We start from the raw sequence: 22,039 nt of genomic DNA, 5'->3' as shown, positions 1-22,039 counted from the left end.
GTCCTGGAGGAAGAAGTTATCCTTCTCCCACTGGGTTTACTAAGCTGGCATGTTATAGATTTGGGAATACCACAGGACCATTTTCCTTGTTATTTCAAAGTAAGAAAATACCAAGCAGAAATGAGAATGGAAAGAGAGAGAATTCAGGTTGAGTTGAGTCACCAGTTTGACTCCCTAAGTCCCTAGTTCTTCTAGTTCTTGCTTCGGTTTGGTAAGCCAACCAAGTACCTTTTCCAGTTATTTGAGACAACAAACCAAATCTTGCCTTTGCTAGTGTGAGTTAGAGTTCTGTTTTACCACCAACGATGCCTGACAAATATAGTGACCTTGGATGTGACCTCAAAGAGGCAAGACTGCATTATAGTAATGGAAGTACTGGAAATGTACTTCCACAAAAGTTCAAGCATTTAAAGAGAACTTAAAAGATTGGAGCATAAATACAATGTTTGAGCGGTGCCTGGGTGGCTCAGTCGGTTAAGCGTCTGCCTTCAGCTCAGGTCAGGATCTCAGGGTCCTGGAATCGAGCCCCACATCGGGCTCCCTGCTCAGTGGGGAGTCTGCTTCTCCCTCTGCCTCTGCCCACCCCCCAACTCGTGCTCTCTCTCCCTTGCTCTCTCTCTCAAATAAATAAATAAAATCTTAAAAATAAAAATAAAAAATAAAATGTTTGAGAATAACAAGAAGAGAACGGGGCTTCCCCTATACTGTCCCACCCAATATTAGCGGCATGTTCTTTTCAGTAGAGAGAAGGGCAAAAGAAATGGAGGAAGTCTGCTTGGGACTTAGCTCCAAAGTGGGGCTCAGAAGCAAGAGAGAGCCATGTGGTTCCTAACACAGCAATTAAGCAGTGTTCTCTCGGTTGGGAGAGCCTCAGTGGACGGAGACAAGGGCTTCCAGCAATGACTTGGGTGGTCCCCTGACCAAGGAGCAGATTGGCCTCCCATGAATACCTTCATGCACTATAAGCTCTCTGAAATTTCAGTACAACGCAGGAGAATTGGAGTAGAATTCACAAAAACTGAAGATAAATTTTCTGTCTGCTAGACATGATAGGATTAGAAATAGAAATCTATTCAAGCAATCAGAAGTAAAATATAGGCCCAGGTACCTCCTCCTCCTCCACTTCTTCCTCCCTCTCCTTTCCTCTTTCACTAGAATCTCTGTCTCCGTGGTCACATTGCTTTCTCCTCTTGTGTCTGCGCTTCTCTCTTCTCTCTCCTCTCTCATCTCCTCGGCTTCTTGCTTATAAGGACATTTCTGAAGGCATTTGGAGCCAAATCATCTAGGATAATCTCTTCATCTCAAAATCCTTCCCTTAATCACATATATAAAGAGCCTTTTTCCTTAGAAGCTATTATTTACAGGTTCCAGAGATTGGGACCTGATACCTTGAAGGCCATTTGTTTTTTTTTTTTTTTTTAGTTGAATCATTTCAGTTTATTTCACTAAGTACTTTGTAATTGTTAAAAACTCTGTCTTGTTCTAAGTGGCTTACAAAAATGCATATAATGAAATAAAATTAAAAATGTATCTGTGGAGACAACAAAAGAGAGTATGTTAAAATGTAACTAAAAGTAAATACTGAAAACACATACATCTACGGTGGCTTAAGGACAGAGGCAGACTTAGCGCTTAGGCTCAGCTCTCTTTCCTTAGCACTGCCTTCTAATCCAGAAAGCTCTAATGCTGCTTTTTGTGTGGCAAAGATTAGAGGTCACTAATGTTGTTTTACTTGTAATACAAACTGTAACATCACAAATATGTCATGGCTGCAGTTTTCAAGTACCAAATAATTCAACCTATAGTAGCATTCATGAGTCAGAAACCATCCCAAAAATCATATGGTAGGTAAGAAGTTGATCCACACCTTGACCCTGAGAAAAACTGGGTAAGTCCTCAACTTTCTGTGCACAGAGACATCATACCAAATGATTAACAATTCTGAGTGTTCTTACGGCAGAGTGGCATGAGTTGAAGCAATGTTCTGAGAATGACTCCTTCTGGAAGAATATGCAAAGGGCAAAACTATTACTTCTTCTTCTTGTTTTGGTATTTAATTCTTTCATAGCGGGTCCTTATTTTACCCAGTGGAAGGCAAAACTTAATATTCTTGGAATATAAGTTTTTCTGAAAAAGAGAACAGATAAGATACTTGCCTAACTCCACCTATGAATGTCATTGTCAGTTCTATTACTAGGTTGGTTATGATCCCAAGCAATATATACAAAATACGAAATTTTATATTTATTGAAATCCCAAGCAGTTTGCTGGGAAAAGAGAGGTTCCATAAATAATGATATTAAAGGAAGAATCCACAAAGAATCATTACGAGAAATGGCCAACACTCCTTAGGTACCACAAATACATCAGTCAGGATGTATACTGCTAATGGAGATGAAATAAACTGAACCAATTTAAAATTATTTCTGACCAGGTTAAAATTATACTGATTTAATAAGACTAATTCACCTGGAACACAACATTGACTCTGGATAAAATTAATCTTTTCTCCCGTTTCATTTCCTAAAGAAAGAAAACAGTTCTCTTGCTTCATCCACCTTTAACCCAAACTTTCTAGGAAGTCTTCATTACCTTTTTAAGTCCTTTTTATATAGCTGCATTTAGTTCTTCTGTCACATACTAACATACCTTTGCTCCAAGAATACTCTGGTTTCAACTGTGACTTTTAATGCTAACAAGCAGATTTCTGTATCCCAGTTGAAGGCCATTTGTTGAATTGCCTATCACACTCACTAAAGTATTTGGGGCTAATGGAGCATCAGGTTGGCAAATTTCTCTTAAATATTTCTGATGAAAAAAAGTTATTTGTTCTATACTTCCAACTTTGTTTTATAACTTTGTTTCTTTTTTTAAAAGATTTTATTTATTTATTTGAGAGAGAGAGAATGAGAGATAGAGAGCACGAGAGGGAAGAGGGTCAGAAGGAGAAGCAGACTCCCTGCTGAGCAGGGAGCCCGATGTGAGACTCAATCCCGATGCGGGACTCGATTCCAGGACTCCAGGATCATGACCTGAGCCGAAGGCAGTCGCTTAACCAACTGAGCCACCCAGGCGCCCACTTTGTTTCAAAACAAATAAATGCAGGTATCTTGAACAGCTGGAAAAGAAAGAAAAGAAATGTACCTCCAGGGAAGCACTTGTTCTAGAATTCCATCAGCTCCTTCCACCTCGAATCTGTGTAGGTTGGCACCAAGTGCACAGGACTTACAAATATGAGTAAGAGAAAGGCCCTGCACAGGGACTTATAACTTACTTGTAACAAATGCATCTCAACAATACAATAGAAAATTACCAGATAAATTGGGGAAACAGAGGAGGAATCGGTCAATTATATATAGAAGTGAGGGAGAAAGTTTTTTAAAAAGTGGCTCCTTAAAAATAATGAATTCTTACTAAGCAAATTCTTCATTTTTTTCCTGTGCTTATCTCATTTAATCCTTTTCTTCAACCATTAAGGGACAGGAGCCATTGTTCTCCCCATTTTTCAGATGAGAAAACAGATTTTAGGTAATAACAAATTGTGATTGTGTACCTTGCTCAAATTTACATCGCTGGTAAGTTGTAGTCAGAATCTGATTCTGTTTCACTTCAAAACTCAATCATCACAAGCCTTTCCTGGGATGAGTGTTAAAAATGCGTTAAAAATGCTTCACAACTGATATCACAAAGAAGAAAATGAATATATATTGGAAATGTTTTACCTGAATTAAAACATACATGTTATTAAAATTACATGGAACATAATTCACTGCCAAAAAAACCAACCAACCAACAAAAACCCCACTTGTTTAGTCACCTAAAACTTTTTGGAAATTCCTCATATCCCTCTTAGTTAAGCACATTACAGCCTCAAATTAATTAGAGAGAAACCTATTAAACTTTATTTAATCCACTTTCCTCAAATTTACTTGAATCTGGAACAATTTTGGAGGGAAATATTATATAACATGAAATTAATATCCAATGGAACACTCTTAGGGAAATGCTTCTCTTTTGTGATGACAGCATGAAATGTTGAAGATCATAACAAAATGAAATCAATTAATCAATGTGTATGTACTGAGTCCCACCTGTATACTCAGCACTGTGCCAAAGGATATTTAGGAGCAGTGGAAACAAAGAACAACAGGGGCACTCAAAATTTCAAGGAATTTAAAACAATAGCAATAAAAGAGAGTAATTAAGATTTCTTGTCAAGCCAACAATTATTCACTAAACTACTTACTGGTATCATATTTAAATAGTTTCTATTGTGTTTACTAAGATGAGTAAAACCAGCTCCTGCCCACAAGGAACTTACAGTCTAGGAATGGAGACGTCAGTGAAGAAATATTAGTGAATTGGACAAATCAGAGAAGATTTTTTTGAGGAAGGTAGTATTAGATCTGAAGGAGTTAATTTTAAATTGTTTATTTTTATTTTATTTAATAAATGAAAATTTAAAACTTTTGTCTGACTAAAGAGTATCTATAGCAGAAAAGGCATTCTATCTAGGATATATAAAGGTCTCCTATGAAGCAATAATAAAAAGCCATAAAACCCAATAAGAGCATAGAGAAAGGATAGAACAGGCAATCGTGCTCAATTATACTTGTATACTCAATTGCCAATAAACACTTGAAAAAATGCCCACTTTCACTAATAATCAGGGAAATACAAATAAAAGCAAGATGAATATTTTTCATCCAGACAATTGAAGAAGATTTAAAGATTTATGGTACATATTATTGGGAATGATGCAGAGAATTAGATACTCTCAAAAACAGTTGGTGGAGTATAAGGTAATTTTGAGAGCAATTTGCTTGTTCCTATCAAATTTTTAAATTGTCAGTTCCCTGTGATCCAGTCAGTCCACTTTTACCGATCTATCCAAAGAAACGGCTGAAATTGTGCATAAAGATATGCATGTATTGCAAATTGTTTTAATCACAAAACATTTGGAAAAACCTATCATGACTGCAGAGGCATGGTTAAAATGTATTATGGCATGTCCATTCAATAAAATTCTCTGCAGTAGCTAAAAGGAATGCAGTAGATCTCTTTGTATTGACATAGAAAGTTCTCCAAGACAGTGGCGAAATCGAGTTGCAAAACAACATATATTACGTGGTTCCTTTTAAATTAAGATGTATACGTATAAATCTATGAACATACATATGTGGATATATAAATGCCAGAATGGAAGGATTCTCTTATAACTAACTATTAAGACTAATTATCTTTGGGGTCAGAAGTGGATTTAGGGGTTAAGATGGGTGGGAATTTTCAGATTTTACTCTGTATTAATATACGCTTTAAATAGTTTGCATTGGGAATATATTCGTGCAGTATTTATGCATTTTTATTTTTTTAAATTTTTTTTTAAGATTTTATTTATTTATTTGAGAGAGAGAGAATGAGAGATAGAGAGCATGAGAGGGAAGAGGGTCAGAGGGAGAAGCAGACTCCCCGCTGAGCAGGGAGCCCGATGTGGGACTCGATCCTGGGACTCCAGGATCATGACCTGAGCCGAAGGCAGTCACTTAACCAACTGAGCCACCCAGGCGCCCTGCATTTTTAAAAATAAACAAAAGGAGAGGTATTCCAGACGAAGTAGAATTAATAAGTGAGTACAAGCTGAGGAGTATGAGTTTGTTTGCATGGGATGGTGAGGCATCTAACAAGGGCTCAAGGATGCTTTTTCTTTTTCTTTCTTTCTTTCTTTCTTTCTTTCTTTCTTTCTTTCTTTCTTTCTTTCTTTCTTTTTCTTTTTCTTTCTTTCTTTCTTTCTTCTTTCTTTCTTTCTTTCTTTCTTTCTTTCTTTCTTTCTTTCTTTCTTCTTTCTCTTTTCTTTCTTCTTTCTTTCTTTCTTTCTTTCTTTCTTTCTTTCTTTCTTTCTTTCTTCCTTCCTTCCTTCCTTCCTTCTTCCTTCCTTCCTTCCTTCCTTCCTTCCTTTCTTTCTTTCTCTTTCTTTCTTTCCTCTTTTCTTCCTTTCTTCTTTTTTTTTTTTTAAAGATTTTATTTATTTATTTGACAGAGAGAGACACAGCAAGAGAGGGAACACAAGCAGGGGGAGTGGGAGAGGGAGAAGCAGGCTTCCCGGTGGGCAGGGAGCCCGATGTGGGGCTCGATGCTGGTCTTGATCCCAGGACCCTGGGATCATGACCCAAGGTGAAGGCAGGTGCTTAACGACTGAGCCACTCAGGTGCCTCTTTCTTTCTTTCTTTTTTTCTCTTTCTTTCTTTCTTTCTCTTTCTTTCTTTCTTTCTTTTCTTTCTTTCTTTCTTTCTTTCTTTCTTTCTTTCTTTCTTTCTTTCTTTCTCTTTCTTTCTTTCTTTCTTTCTTTCTTTCTTTCTTTCTTTCTTTCTTTCTCTCTCTCTCTCTCTCTCTCTCTCTCTTTCTTTCTTTCTCTCTTTCTTTCTTTCTTGCGAGAGATTGAGAGAATGAGTGGGAGGAGGGGCAGAGGGAGAAACAGACTCCCCGCTGAGCAGGGAGCCCCATGTGGGGCTGGATCCCAGGACCCTGAGATCATGACCTGAGCCAACAGCAGACGCTTAACCAGCTGAGCCACCCAGGTGCCCCCAAGGATGCTTTTTGGTAGAAATGGGAATTAAAGCTTATTGAGAGACAAATGCAACTAAGTTAAAGAGAAGTTTGGAACTAGAAAGCAGTTCAGGTTTCATGTTATAGCTTTGGTATTTTAAGTGTCTTAAGGTTGCTAGAAAGGGCGTAAAACCTCAGTATGACCGATGTGCTGCTCAATTTGACTTTAGTTAGGGGATATGCTAAGGACAAAATTGGGACGAATTTCACACCAAACCACCTGAAATTGTCTTCCATTTTGTCAAGTTTATTCAAGGGTGACTTTGCTTTGCTCATACTTTGATGGCTAGACCTACCGAATGAAGTCAGGATAACAGGATTAGTTTCTCCCAAAACAATACTACCAGCAGAAAGAATTGTCCAAATCCCACTTTTTTTTAGGAGGGGCCGGTTGGGCCTAGGAAGCATTTTTGAACTTTTTGGATTTCTTTCCATTACAGAGCCACTGCAAGAAGTTCTTATAAATCTAATTGTTGAAAAGAGTTTTGAGATCACCTTCCTTTGAGGGGCTTCCCATTTCTCCCAGATAAAATCCCACATCCTCACCCCAGCTGAAAGTCTTTTGGTGATCTCTTCCCATAGTAATCCCTCAGGCTCACCCTCTCCCTCTTGCACTCTGATTCTACCTCAAGAGCAAATTGTCACAGTGCTGTTTCCACAGCTGACCGAGGCTGCTGGGCATTCCCACGGGGATTTGCTACTGAGGACAGCATCATGCATTTGGGAGAGGGGGGTGTTTTCTTTGCAAATCCTGCCTCCTGTCCTTTTAATTCCTAAGAAATAAGAGAGGTCAGGCTTTTCCCTTTCTTAAGACTTTACCGAGGACTGAGATTGATTCATTTGGGAAAGGAAGTTCAATGCAAGAAAGGGAAAGATCGCTGCCACCAGGAGAGGCTATTTTGAGAGCCCATAGGCTCCAGGCCTGCTTCAGAATCTATTATAGGGCTTCTTGTTGGCTTAACTCCTGGCCTGCTGCCATTGGTGAGGCAGTTTGCTCTGAAGTGAGACTTTTGAACATCTATTTTCCACAAAGTTCAGTTCAACTGCTGAAAATTTTGGAGCCAGGAAAAAGTTCATTGCAGTCTATGTCCCACCTTAGGTAAGTTAATTATTCCCTTTGTGCCTCAGTTTCCTCTTTTATAAAATGTGAAGAATTATAGTAACAGCTACCATAGAGGATTATTATGAATATGAAATGAGTTAATATATGTAAAGCATTTAGAGCAATACCAGGCTGCTCTAATAAGCTCTGGACACGTGTGAGTTATTAATAACTACAGCATACCCATTGAACTTATTGCCACATTTCCATTGCCTTATACTTCTGCAGCTGGGGCTTTCAGCAGGGGTGAAGAATTTACATTTTTCCCCTAATAAATTTTCTTTGTTGGCTCGGGATCATTTTTTCTAAACTGGTGGGACTTTTTTTGACTAGACCCAATCATCCAATGTATCGATTACTTACTATCTTAAATTTCCTATAGCATACTGCCAGAGTTGCACCTCATCGTGAGTGATTTTTGTTTCTTTAACAAACTGATTAGAGGCCTACTATGTGCTGTGGTCCTAAATGCATTTGAGTGTGTGTGCGCACAGGAGTGGTTAAGGCATGGATAAGACTTCTTCATTTTAAACGTGCATATAGTTTTTAACCACCGCAAAATAATCTAAATGTTTAAATAAGAGGTAAGGTAAATGGGATACTGGCTGTGGGCTAAATTTGAAAGCATCATGCCATAAGGATCTAGCATGGAACACTGATGCCTTGGTATAGTTTCTATTAGAGAAACTTATCTTGCAAAAATGCATACTAGAGAGAAAGGTTTTTTTTTTTTTAAATCTTATCCCTTAACATTTAAAAATATTTAAATATATCACACCTTAAGGGCATGAACGGAGTGAGGTCAGTTTTGTTTAACAAAAACAGGGCAGCCTGTGAAGCTTGAAAGAAAAAAATCAAATATAGGACAAATCACAAGAAGGCCTATTTTATGAAGAGAGTAGTAAACCAAGAGGTGTTCCAGACGAAAAACATCAGGTAGGTTTAAAACTATTTGAAATTTATTTGTAGTACGGGTTCTACTTTGAGAATGTGAAGTTCCTGGACAGAGAGACAACCATCAAATAAGTTTGGGGGAGTTGTTAGATTTTAAGCATTTTAGAGAAGTTGGAGCACAGAAGGATGGAGGGAAATACACATGATACTCTGTGCTGCTCTGTGGAACAGAAGTAAGTGCTTTTGGTTGCCAAGGGGGCTGCACACCTTGGCCCTACCCCTAAAAGATGTTTCAGAAGAGGTCTGAGCAGAAAATGTACTGTATTGTAACTTTAACATCAGAGATGGCAGTGGTCTTCTTAAGGCGGAGTGTTTCCTCTTATAATTCACAATGAATGCCCTGTGTTCAAGGCTGTAGGGCAAATCATTTCATGTTTTCTTTCCTGCAAGATAAAGGGGTTGGAACATATGATTTCTCATTGCATTTATCTCTATGGAATCTTACGACTCTGTCAGGGATGACAGTCATTTCTAATTCTCCTACACATCATGTTGCCCATATCAGAATCCAGACTGGACCGATTCAGGGTCTGAGCCAGTTTGACAACTCTTGGGTACTTCTGCTGATAAGGAAGTTGAGACTGTGGTAGGCATACAGAAATTAAGCTGCAAGGCACCACCATTCGTGCATTCAGCCAACATTCAGGCCTGCCTCCTATTTTTCAGGCACTGCACCAGGCACTGGGAATGCAGAACCAGATGAGACATGGTCTGCTCAGGGAAGCCTCCTCAGTGGAGGAAAAAACAACAAGAGAAGTGCCATTGGAGGCCTGTCCTAGGGCATATGGCAATATAGAGGCAGGACGGCTACCTCAGCCCTGAGGTGTCCTTAGGCAGAACAGGAAGTGAGGATCAGAACACTATCTCACTTCTAAACAAGACAGCAGGATCGTCGGAGCTTCCCCTTGACTGACTGGCAAAGGAGCGGCTTTTTAAAACAAGCCAAACAGATATCCATCTTCTAGGGAGACCCTGGCACGTGCTCCTTGATTCTGCCAATTTTTTATGGACGGAAATACCTAGGAGGGAAGAACTGGTGAGTCTTTGTAAGTAAGAGGAAGTCCCTGGAAAGGGGCTACATTTTCCTACCAGGTGTCCCGAAGGGACTGAACTACTTCCACCTGGGAGAAAAAGACTTTGGCAGTTCAGGGCACGGGAGGGTGTCTGTCTGGAGTCATTTCAAGGCTTTTTCCATCTTGCCTGATGTGGCAACAAGGAAAGATTTGTTCGTTTTATTTATTTTCAATTTTTAAAGATTTTTCTTTTCCCTTCCCCCCTCCCAGCCGCTCTGGTTTGGGTTTTCCATATGACTCATAATCCCTTCCGAAAGTGGAGTCGAATTCATAAAAGTGGTGGAAGGGGGGGTGGCAGGCTGGGAGCCCCGGGTAGTCTTCACTACCTACATTCCCACTCAGCCCCCCGCGCGAGCGGCGGACGGGGGCGGGGACACCCAGCTTGCGCCCAGGATGGCGGATACTATTCACACCCCGGCGGCCGGGACCCGGTGACTGGGCGCGGGAGGGTCTGCAGCGGGCGGCGCTGCAGCAGCCTCTGCACGGCCGCCGCCGCCCGCGGGCGCGAGTGTGCGCGGGTGTGGAAGGCCGGCGTGCGGGCCGCGAGGGGTGTGCGCGCGTGAGGCGGAGCGGGGCTCGCCCCTCGCCGGCGCCCGCCGCCCCGCCGGTGATCGCTCTCCGGCAGTCTCCAGCACCCTTGGCCCCCCACGGCCGTTGGTCCGGGCGGGGGAGGGAGAAAGTGAGACTCGGTGTCATCACCATCCATTGTCAGGAGGGGAGGAAACTGGAATCCAGCAGTGGCGAGCAGCAGCTGGGCGGTCACATCTGGGAATGCAAAGCCGACCTCCCCCCGCTCCTCCTCCACCACCTCCTCCTCTTTCACCCAGGATCACTTCCGAAACCACTTCGTCTTCAGCCCCCGCCTCGGCCAGAGGTTTCATTTTTAACTGAATATTTACGAAAGCTGGAAGCGTGCGAGGGGGGTGGGGTGGGGTGGAAATAGCGGCTGCTTCTTTTCCAGGGATTTATTTAATGGGGATGTGTTCAAGGCAAGAGCGAATTCAGAAGGATATCGACGTCGTGATCCAGAAGTCCAGAGCCGAGAAGGACTGCCTGTTTGCAGGTGAGTTCTCGCCTTTCCGGAGCCTCGCACCCAGCGCCAGCTTCCCCTGACCGCCCGCCGCCCCCTTCCCAGGTCTCTGACCGCGACTTGTGTGGCTCGGGCTGGGGGTGGGTTGCACGTCCCCATTCCGGGGTTCATTTGGCAACAGCTGCTGCAGCGGGAGCGGGAGCCAAAAGGGGGAGGGGGCGCCAGCCTCTCCCCTGTTCCCCTCCCCCCACCAGTTTGGGGGGGCCACCAGCTCTGGGGGCTGAACCATGGTGGCCCGAGCAGGGGTCTAGGCGGAGGTGCCGTGCGTGGTCTTTTTAGTCCCCTGTGGATGCCCCGAGCGTCCCTGCCCGCCTCCGGGCTTTCAGCAGCGGCGGCCGAGCCGGGCGGGGAGGACCCGCGGGTTTGCGCAATGGGCTGAGCGGCAGCGGCCGGCAATGGAGCCCGCTGCGCTGCGCTACGCTGCGCCGGCCGGCTGCGCCCGGCGCCGAGGCCCCTGGGGGGCAGCGCTGGCCGGATCTCCGCGTCTTCAGCTCACGTTAGTCCCCTCCGACTGGCAGTACGTTGCCCCGGAAAGACAAGGGATTCCCGGGGTTCCCGAGGCGCCCTGCTCCCCTGCCTGGGGGTCGCCTTTCGTCCATTTTGCTCCCCTGGGAGAAGGATCGGATTTTGCTTTCTCAGCCACTAGCTCGGCTGGGGCCGCTTCCGGCCGCCCCGACCGGGAAATTCCCGCCGTTGCCATGGAACCCGGCACTTGTTGCGGGGGGCGGCCTCCCGCGGCACCCCACCCGGGGTGCGCAGCATCCTCTCCTGCGTGGCGCGGAGAGGGGACCTCGCGGTTCTCCAGCCCGCCAGGCCTTCCCTTGGTTCCACTAAATAGGGGGCCCAAGTCATGACCAAGGTGAAAAACCCACTCGAGGGGTAGCTTTTAACACGACTTTTCCGTTTCAGATTTCAGATACTCAGACTCCACCTTTACTTTCACCTACGTTGGCGGCCCCAAAAGGTATTTGTGTGTATAGAGTTGCTTCATTTCCTGTTCACAGGCTTGTGTTTCCTTTGTTCTTAGCATGTTCCGTGTTTGGGTATTTTTTTTTTTCTCTTGTTGCTGTCCTTTCGCCACATCCCAGGCTCGAGGTCCCCCCGTTTTAAATAAGAGGGGACATAAATATGTTTGCTTCAAGTGTTTCTAAGATCACGCCACGGCAATGAGCAGAACTCTTGCACTGCTCATGTTAAAGCTGTTATACTGTAGTAGCTTGCTCTTGAGACCTTTGGGGATTGATAGATTCAAGCGGGTGCAGAACCGGAATACTGGGTATGAAGTGAAATGCATAAAAGATAGATCTCACAAACTAGTTTGAACACAAGTAATAATTTTCCTGGTGAGTTGGGGCTGCGTGTTTCCATGTTTTCTGAAGGTTGACGTAAATATGCAGTCTGCCAATTCTCCATACTTTTTTTTTTTTAAGGAGCGGTATTTTGGTTTTCGCATTTAGTTTTGGAAAGGATTTGGAAGTTATATGTAGCTGGAGTGTATAACTTCTCTTCTTGAGGGGGAGGTATGACAGATGCATATATTAATACCAAATTGTTAACAGTGTGAAAGAAGTTCAAATCCAATTTTGTATTTAGGAAGTAGAGTGAAAATGAAAGGTAGCTTTTAAAATATGCCTTGCTGTCTTCACTTGTTAAGTTAGGATTTTCTCCCTTTTAGCCCTTTGGGGACACTGGTTTAAAAGAGCAGTGGCCACATACGAGAACTGTCAGATTTATCCTTGCTATTAGGACTTGACATTTAATATCATTTGACCACATTCCAAAATATTGCTTAGCTTAATGGAAACATTTATGAACATATAAATTGCAAAAGAAGCTTTCCTCTGTAAATACATTTTTTTAAGAGATTGGAATTAATGTGAATCTTTAAAATGCTTGGGATCTGTGCTGCAGTCTATATCAAAAAAGCTTTAATTAAAACAGTTATCACATTTCCCATATGTACAGCCTAAGCCACCTCAGGTTTGGTATATTGATTTGATTTACTGGTTGAGAACAGCACATATAACATGTACTTATTGGGAAAGAATAAAATTATAGTACTTTGTAATTTACTGTGGTACTATCATCCTTGTAGTTATGAATAAAAAGAATAACTTAGAGGAGATTCAGCTAAATTAATGCTGCTCCTACACTTACTATCCAAAGGAGGTTGGTGTATGACTAATATCCTTTTGGATTATTTTAACAGTTAAAATATGCCATGCGGCCCATTGAAAACATTCTCCATGCAATCAGGTAGATAGCTGCTTGAGTAGTCGGCTTAACAGTTACTGTGATTCACCCACTGAGAGGTGTGGCCTGGAGAATGCTCTGGGTAGCTTTTTCAACTAACTAGCTTATTTTCAATAAGATACTTGAATTCTTTTGGGCTCAGTTTACTTATCTGTACGATGAAGGAGTGAGCCACACACTTAATCTCTAAGATCTGTTAGATGTGGCAGTAAGATTCTTTATCAGCAAATTATTGAACTGGTGTTAACACAGCAAGAGGTGGAGAAGGTATGAATGCCTCAGGAGCAAGGCCAGGGGGGTTGGGATGAATAATTAACTGATTAAGATAACATCAGTTTTCACTGTAGGAACAAGCACCATGGTTGCTCTTATTAAAGTAAGAGATGTTTCGTTTTCTATGTAATCCTATTAAGGGATAGTATTTTCTTTTGTCTCTGGTTTAAATACCTGGGGCTTGTATATCTACTAAAGAAGACTTTAACTGGACTGTTCTATGATTGCTTTGTCTCCCTAAAAGCTTGTTCTACAAAATGATATATAGGTTGTTTTAGTATAATAATGATAATAATCCCTTTATGCATTTATAGCTGATGGCAGAGAAGACTTTTTTTTTCCCCTGAAGATAAAAATGCATTGTTTTCATTAACTACATTAGAATCAGATATTTATTATGCATTTCTCATTGTGGCATTTAAAACTGAGCATTTAAAATTTTTAAAAATCCTGCTGTTTTGATTGAAAGTGCTTATTAACTTATAATAGTGTATTAATAGTGTCATTTCCGGTAGACTTACTTCACCATTAAAGGAGGTGGGAATCTTAAGGAGAGATAGTACGGGATTATCTTGAATTATATTTAACTATCATTTCATCTAAGCCACTGAGAACATATTTAAGGATAATTTTCAATTCAGGTTGTAGATAAAACTTAATAAACCATTTACTCTTTCTCACACTTTCTAAGAACGAGTTACACTTTGTTCTAAAGGCAAAGGTTGACCTTACGTGTTACTATTCAAAAAAAGAAATAATATGGTGAATTTTTTTTACACTTTTTTTTATGTTTCTGTGCATAAGAGGAAGTGCCACTAGAGGCGACTGTGTCAGGGCTGGCCAGTGCCTGGTAAATTGACCTTTCATTTGGAGGTTGAAGGGCTTGTTAACATTTGCTGTTCTGCTGTCTTGGTGGACCTTAGGTGAGGAATAAGGGGGGAGTGGCTGGTCAGCTGGGAGACTGAGTTCAGTTCGTTTTCCCTAAAGAGAAGGTTCATGTAATCATTATATCCTCACTTTTGGACATACAGACTGAGCTCAGAGAGCTTAAGAAAGATGCTGAAATTTACTCAGTTCATTGAAGAAGCTACCATGTACACCCTGTCCTGTCACCCTCTCGAGACCTGTGCTCATTCCTCTACAGTAGTGTTCTCAGCTTCTTTGAACATGGAGCCATTTGGACATTAAAGGATCATGCAGATACTGATAGGAGAGTGATAGTTCTAGTGTCTTTTGATTGAGAAATAATGAGAAAGAGGTGTTAAATGTTATGAATCTGATTATTTATCCATCTGCAATGCTTAAAAATTTATGGTATATATACAGCTAGATTAATTTATTCTAGCAGTGGTCTTTGTAACACACCTCTGATTCCTGCACTTCTTGGAATAACTTCACAACCATCAGTGGTTCAGGGCCTGCCACGGGCACCTACCCAGTGCTGTTTCCAATTTCAGGGGTGTGCTGATGTCTGGCCCCGAATGTAGACAATTTGGAAGTTTATGCAAAAGTAATTCCTTCCCTGTACTTGTAATGCTTGTGATCTTCTGCCTCCTTTCTCCCTTATTGATTGATAGTAAAATCCCTAAGACCACAAAGGTTTGGGATTCTGGTTCTTCATCTCATTTGCAGTCAGTCTTGCAGTTAGTGGTGGAAGAAACAAGGGAGGAAGTGAGTAGTGACAGTGACTAGGGCTGGGAGAGCAGGCTGAGTCTCTGGTATCAGTGGTCCGCAAAGAAAGGACTGAGCAGGGTGAGCCCATTGGGCCTGGCCATAGACCCCTGTGGGACTCTCTGATTGTGAGCTTCCAGCAAGGAAAGTGTATCGTGAGGATATAATGGAGGTTTTAAAAATACACAAATAAAAAGTGTTTATTGTAAAAAAAACTTTTTTGTTAAAGAGAGAAGCCAAGAAAATAAGAACACATGATTTTTTCATTTCTATTAATGTGTTAGAATTTATTCTTTCAGAATTTTTATGTGTCTATATGCATATAAAATATATGCATCCAGGGATTTTATTATACTCTTTTGAGACCTCAGTGTTTTTTCACCCAAGAATATAACAATGTCTTCCCTTTAGAAAAGATATGAGACTAAAGAAATGTTTATTATTGAGAGTTTTCCAATCAAGGAGTGTGACTGCATGATAAGAACTCTAACTTTTATATTAGAAATTATTAATACATTAGAAACTTAATATCTGGCAGAATGTTCAGAATTGCCTATAGGTGTACACCTTTTATTGTAGGAATAGACACTTTTTCACATGCTCATGGGTAGAGTGACATCTTTTGAAGTATGTGCCCCCCCCCCCCCAAGGATATTCTGTTCACATAACTGTTTTGGAGCATCACATGTAACACTAACAATAGCGTCCACAGTCCCTCAAATCACATGCTACCTCTTTTTCCTGGGCCTTCGCACATGCTGCAGAACACCCATCTACACCCTGTCCTCCCCACCCTGCCCTGTTTCAACCTTGGGAGGCCTTCATTGTTGGATCTTTGCTAAGGCAAATTCCCCTCTGAGGAGCCTTTCTTGGCATCCTCTTCCCTGTATTATCCTTCTAGGTATTTCTAAAACCATGTTGTCACATTGTGTTGTTAGCACCTGTTTACTTGATCATCTGTCTGACCTTGAGCTGCTTGGAGGCAGGGTCTGTACTATTCATTGCAGTTTCCCTAGCCCCTAGCTCCCTGCCTAGTACAACGTGTTTTTTGGATAAGTAGATGTTGATTCAATTATTAAACGAATGCTAAAAGGTCTTCTGGCAGGTGAGAAGCAATTTCCTAACTAAATGGCCAGGTATAGAGATAGTCAAATATTTCAAAAAGCCCCAAATCTGGTAATGTCACTTGCAGTAGAATTTCTTCAGAATCCAGAAGTTGCCCAGCCAAGTGATAAGCCCTGTGGCATGCTCAAATGCTTTTAGAAGACAGAAAGATAATGCAGTTGCTTAACATGATGAGGGAGTTAATGGAGACTGTGACACACTAGAGAGTTTGGACTCTAAAAGTATTTAATTCAGTTTAAAAAATCAGTAGCGCTCTGGTGAACAAATTTTCTGGGGGCCCTAATCCACCTGGGCTCCCAATATTTCATTCCTTGCTCATGGGATGCCATGGAGAAAGGCAATCTACTTGATTACTAAAGTGCATTTGTTTTGACTTTCTTCGAAAAAAGTATATGTGGGTGCAGGAATGGGGGCATTGAGAGAGTGGTGAAGTAGAAAGAGCATCTCAAAAAGATTAGTCAGTTTTCATTGTGAAAGAATTACATACGCATTCGAGAAATCTTGAAATAATGCAATTATTTTGAAACCATCAAGTGCTTCTTAAGATGTCATAATGAAAAGAATGATCATTTTTTAAAACCAGAAATTAGCATGTTCCTCTTGGCCATGGGGACTTGCTTCTCAATTTTATACTGTATCAATTATTATCCAAAAATAATGATTTTTTTTTTAAAAAAGTCTTTTCCTTGGAGCCCTGGAAACCTACGTTGGAAGCTGGGGTGCCTGGTGGAAGGGAGTTTGAAGGAAGCCAAATGAGTGAGTGAGATCTGAGCTTTCATATCCCTTTGTAAATTACAGCTGCTCTGGCTCTTTTCTGTACAGAATTTTTTTGAAGAAGATTTCATTGTTAAATGAATTTAAAAACCACTGACCTAAAACAACCACCAATTTAACATAACTATAACTCTGTTGAAACATATAGTAAAATATTTAAAGCCCACTTATTTCATGGATTAAGATAATACTATTACTTGTATTTATTGGGCATAGTCTCTGCTATGCCTTTTGCCTGCCTTACATCCTATATTTGCAACAAAGACAAGTAGGTATTTTGTTAGCTATTTTACATTTTATAGCTGAAGACACTGAGGCTTGGGTGATTTAAATAGCTTACAGTTACTAAGAAGCAGAGTAGGGGTACGCTGCAGTGTGATCGATGTTTATGTAAGGTTTAAGGGGCTGAACTGGCATGACTAGGATGGCTGGGGAGGGATTGCTTAGTGGGATGCCCTCCAGGGGCTGTCCTGAAAATTCTGCTGGCTGGCAAGGGAAATGCCTGAGCCCAGGGCTGAGCGTTAGTAGCGAGAAAATTATGTACATTGGCTGTGGAATCCTTACACAAATATTGGGCCGACCCATTTAAATTCCCCATCATCTCTTTCAGCAGCAGTTTGAAAAATACATGCAAGAGAGCATTTATCAGTCCTAAAAATATTTTGTAATTCTCTGCACAGATTTGCTTTTGGGTAGATTGTGCTATATAGTAGATAAATCTTGCTTTAAGACAGATGCCCCTGACTCAGTATGGAATGGTTAAGTTACTGGCATGTCATCTTTCTCCTTTTCACTCGCTACATTTTTGAAATTCCATTTTCCAGGTACCCCCAGGGAAGACTAATAAGAAATATGCTTTTATTAATAAGGCTTGTCAGTCCTGTTTCATTGGGACATAATTTAGGTTTTCTGTCCAGTTGCCTAACTTAAATGCTGGACACTTCAACCCATCATATCAGAATAACCCATCACTTCCCCGTTAAACGAGACTTCTCTTCCCAGCCTTTTCCTCGTGTCACATCAGCTGAGCCACTCAGGAGGAATCTGTCTCAGGTTTCGTGTATCCCTCCTTCTTCATTTCTTTTGAGGCTTCAGTGGCTCTTTCTTTGAAATCATTGTGGGCATCTTCATCCCTCACAGTGTCAATATCTGGCCCGGGCCCTGATCACCTTGACTTAGGTCAGTCACTTTAACCCAGTGTTTTAAAATTCTTGCCTAACAGCTCCTCACCCGTCCAGTTCATTGATACCTGAACTCTTTTTTTTTTTTTTTTTTGAAGATTTTATTTATTTGACAGAGAGAGGTACAGCGAGAGAGGGAACACAAGCAGGGGGAGTGGGAGAGGGAGATGAGCAGGGAGCCTGACGCAGGGCTCGATCCCAGGAACTGGAATCACGACCTGAGCTGAACTAAGGCAGATGCTTAACGACTGAGCCACCCAGGCGCCCTGATACCTGAACTCTTTTAATTATGAATTTCACCATAGCATTTTCCTGCTCAGAAGCGTTCAGATGCGACCACGGTTTCCGCCATATCAAATTGAAACCCCCATCCTTGGCTTTCTAGAGCCACCTTGCCCATCCAGTCGTATGTACTTCTCAGGCTTCCACTGTCCGCTTATTGACTCGGGTCTCTCCATTCAACGGCAGTTTGTATTTAGTGCATTAAGCATCCACAGTTGTTCAAGGTTTATTGACTGGTAGTTTCTGTGTCACATAATGACACAGGTTTGGATATTGAGATCATGATTTTTATTATCACACGTGCCAGTTCATTTAATCTTTTTTTTAACCACTAGTGGCATTTCTGTGAACATTTATGACGTATTTATGCTCAAGAAGAGGATAGAGTAAGATCATGAGTAGAACAGACTGAGAATGAGAAGACAGTGAAATCTGAGGAGGATGGGATGAGAATATAAATAGATTGTTCCCAATCCATTACAGAATAATGGCAAGTTTTGGGTGTGGTTAATTTGCATATCAGTGACATCCCAGTTTATGGCTGATACCTTGTTGGTATTAGTGGAGGATGCCAAAGCACAACATTAAATTTAAAAGGGAATACCTTTGTGCAGTCAGATCAATTTTCCCTGTACAGAAATGAGCAGAAAGCTAGCTGCTGACTTTTTCCAAGATGGTTTCTTTTTGAACATTCTGAAATATAGATTGAAAAGATCATACTGACGGCCTGAAAGTGTTCTTAGGATTTCTCAACCAACTCAGAAGTGTTATAGTTATTTGGATTTTTATCATTGTTTTGTCTAAAAAACATGCATAGGTTGTTATCTAAGAATCACTTATAGAATATTTACTCTATGGAATGGAACCAGAGACTAATATAACTATATTTGTTAGGCTTTCACACCTATGAAGAATGAAGTTCAGGCAAAATTGGAAAACAAGCAAAAATGCTATTAAGGACAGATCTGTGTAAAAGAGAAAATGTAAGTCAAATAAAAAGTCACAAAAAATCAGTACTCTGAAGACTAGAATATAGTAAGAATTTCCTACTATTTTTTTTCCTACTATTTCTAAAAAGAGTAATATTTTTCTTACATTGTGGGATACCATTTCCCAAACTGTTTAATTAGGTGTTAGGTATGTGGCCAAATATGTCTGGGAAATGCTTAGTTAAACAATATTAAACATTTCTAATGGTTGGCTTTTTGGAGCTTTTTATGTATTAGTATACATTATGCATATCCAAGAGGTGAATGAAGTATTCAGGGCTTCTCAGACTTACTTGCTTACAGATCTGGAACATCTTGAGAAAGTTGTTTTGTAGAAAATACTTTGGCAAACTCAGTTTTACTCATTAAAAATAGTTTTTGAGTAAACAGCAGTATAGTAGAAATAGAAATTGCCAATTCACAATTGAGCCCTGAAGAATTTACTTTCAGTAATTTTTGTAGAACTTGCTTTATCACCAGGAAAGCTTTGGTTAAAGGCATTTGACATTTCATGCCACTGACTTTTCTACGTGAGGATTTATTTCTCTGGGTCTCTCACTGTCATCAGTTGTGTTGAATCCATTTATGATAAGAGCTTTCAACTATTCTTCATCAAAGCCTTGAAGTTAGCAGGGCCCACTTTGGTACAGGATTAGAAGTCAGCCTCATAAGGAAGTGTTAGAGATAATGATTTTGTGTAGCAGAAGTACTCATTATGTCCTCTTAAATTCTGTCACTTTGGCTGCAGTAGGGCTTCTTAGTGAGCAATCTGGTGTATATACTTTTGGAGAAATTTGTGGTGAGGGAAATATGGAATTTATCTACATGTTTCTTTTTTTTTGATAAATTACATCTAGAAATCAATGAGGGCATTTATTTTATGTATTTTCCTGCTAGTCACCAAATGAGAAATTTACTGAAGGAGTTTTAAAATATTTCTCAGAATTTTTTAAACATGAGTCAGGAAGCAAACTTTTTTTTTTTTTTGGGCAGTTGTCAGTCATTACACTTTAGGAAGCCACATGCTACTTTTGGTAACACATGAATGGAGAATGAAACTGGTGCTTCCAAGCACAGTCCTGTGGACACAGTGTCATGTATATATTGAAAATGATTCACGTTAACAGCAGACCTGTTCCTACCTATGTGAACACTCCGTAGCTTTTGTGATTTAGGGAAACCACTGGAACCCCACACATACTGAAAATCTAGTAAATTCTAGGTTTTTCATTTTGAAATCAGTGTGCAAAATCTTAAGTGAGTGAATTCATGATTGTGAGGATACGTTTGTCAGTCTGTCTGTATCTGTGTCAGTGATCTTAAGAACAAAGTCTTAGATACTGGAATGTGGAAGACCTGAGCAGAATGTAAAGATCTGCTTCATGGGTAAAAGCTGATGCAGTCATCATTTCTTATTAAAATGCACCACAGCTCGATATGCAAAAAAAAAAAAGGCCCTCTAGCTGCAAAGTAGTCATTACTTTATTATCACCACAGAATTTGATATGATTTCTCTAGTGAATGGCCAAATTCATTTTTAGTTAACTAAGAAAAAGTTTGAATAATTCACTGTGAGCCAAATTCTCTCCTGTTTCTTTTTGGAGCAGTCCATCCTTATGGGAAAACCAGCTTAGAATGGTGATTTAAGTGAGTTTCAATTAATATGAGAATTGCATATTCTTGGCTGAATTTGACGCCCAAATGATAAAATTTGGAGCAAGAAAGATTTTAAACTTAGTTTTTTAAAAATCATACTAGTTTAGGGGTTAGTTGGTTAACAGTCTAACTCTTGGTTTTGGCTCAGGTCATGATCTCATGGGTCGATTGATCGAGCCCTGCGTGGGGCTCCGTGCTCAGCAGGGTGTCTGCTTGAAGATTCTCTCCCTCTGGCCCTCCCCACACTTGTACGCGTGCATGCATGTGCTCTCTCTAGCTCTCAAATAAATAAACAAATCTTTAAAAAAATGAAATCATACTAGTTTGATTTTCTTTTTTAAATGAGGTGTAATTGACATATAACATCATATTTGTTTCAGATGTACAATATAATGATTTGATATTTGTATATATCATGAAATGATCAGCACATAAGTCTAATTAAGATCTGTCACCACACATAGTCACAAACATTTTTTTTCTTGTGATGAGGACTTTGAAGATCCACTCTCTTCGCAACTTTCAAATACGCAGTATGGTATTATTAACTATAATCACCATGTTGTACATTATATCCCCATGACTTAATTGTAACTGGAAGTTTGTACCTTTTAATCCCCTTCACTCATTTCTCTTACCCCCACCCTCAGTTTGATTTAATGTGAGCTTTCTGTGTTGACTTCCTATGTCATTAATGTAAAATTTCCAGTGTCCTCAATTCTCGATGTCCAACATACACAAAATCCTTGCCAGCTGTAGGTAATTGGCAGGGAAAAATCCACTTAGGGCAGTAGTTTCACAAAAGGTTTTTTAAAACAGAAATGTGACGTTTCCAGTCTTTGGGGGTACATTCTGTAAAGTGTTACGTTTCAGATGCACTTTTAAATGAAAATACAGGTGCTTACCACTACGTACCTATTAGAGTGGCCAAAATCCAGAACATTGAGGACACCAGATATTGGCGAGGATGTGGAGCAACAGGAGCTCTGGTTCATTGCAGGTGGGAGTGCAAA

The 22,039-nt window shown here is 40.6% G+C and overlaps 1 protein-coding gene across 2 annotated transcripts in view; it reads left to right on the top strand.

The window, feature by feature from the left end:
- Positions 1-9,514: 9,514 nt before the first annotated feature.
- PARP8 (poly(ADP-ribose) polymerase family member 8) overlaps positions 9,515-22,039 on the top strand; it is a 173,076-nt gene continuing 160,551 nt past the window's right edge. The window contains exons 1-3 of one of the 2 annotated variants that reach the window (XM_028098057.2): positions 9,515-9,695; positions 10,694-10,795; positions 11,732-11,786. In XM_028098057.2, the coding sequence (XP_027953858.1) occupies positions 10,705-10,795; positions 11,732-11,786 (146 nt within the window). In that variant the 5' untranslated portion in view covers positions 9,515-9,695; positions 10,694-10,704. Of the gene's footprint in view, positions 9,696-10,281; positions 10,607-10,693; positions 10,796-11,731; positions 11,787-22,039 lie in introns of those variants that run through there. The other variant, XM_028098058.2, reaches the window with a different exon arrangement.

This window comes from Eumetopias jubatus, unplaced genomic scaffold (assembly GCF_037043125.1).
Source record: "Eumetopias jubatus isolate StellerSeaLion01/CBP00866 unplaced genomic scaffold, mEumJub1_p1.0 scaffold_5, whole genome shotgun sequence".
Lineage (NCBI taxonomy): Eukaryota > Metazoa > Chordata > Mammalia > Carnivora > Otariidae > Eumetopias > Eumetopias jubatus.
Note: the sequence above shows the minus strand (reverse complement) of the source record. Positions and strands in the feature narration are given on the sequence as shown.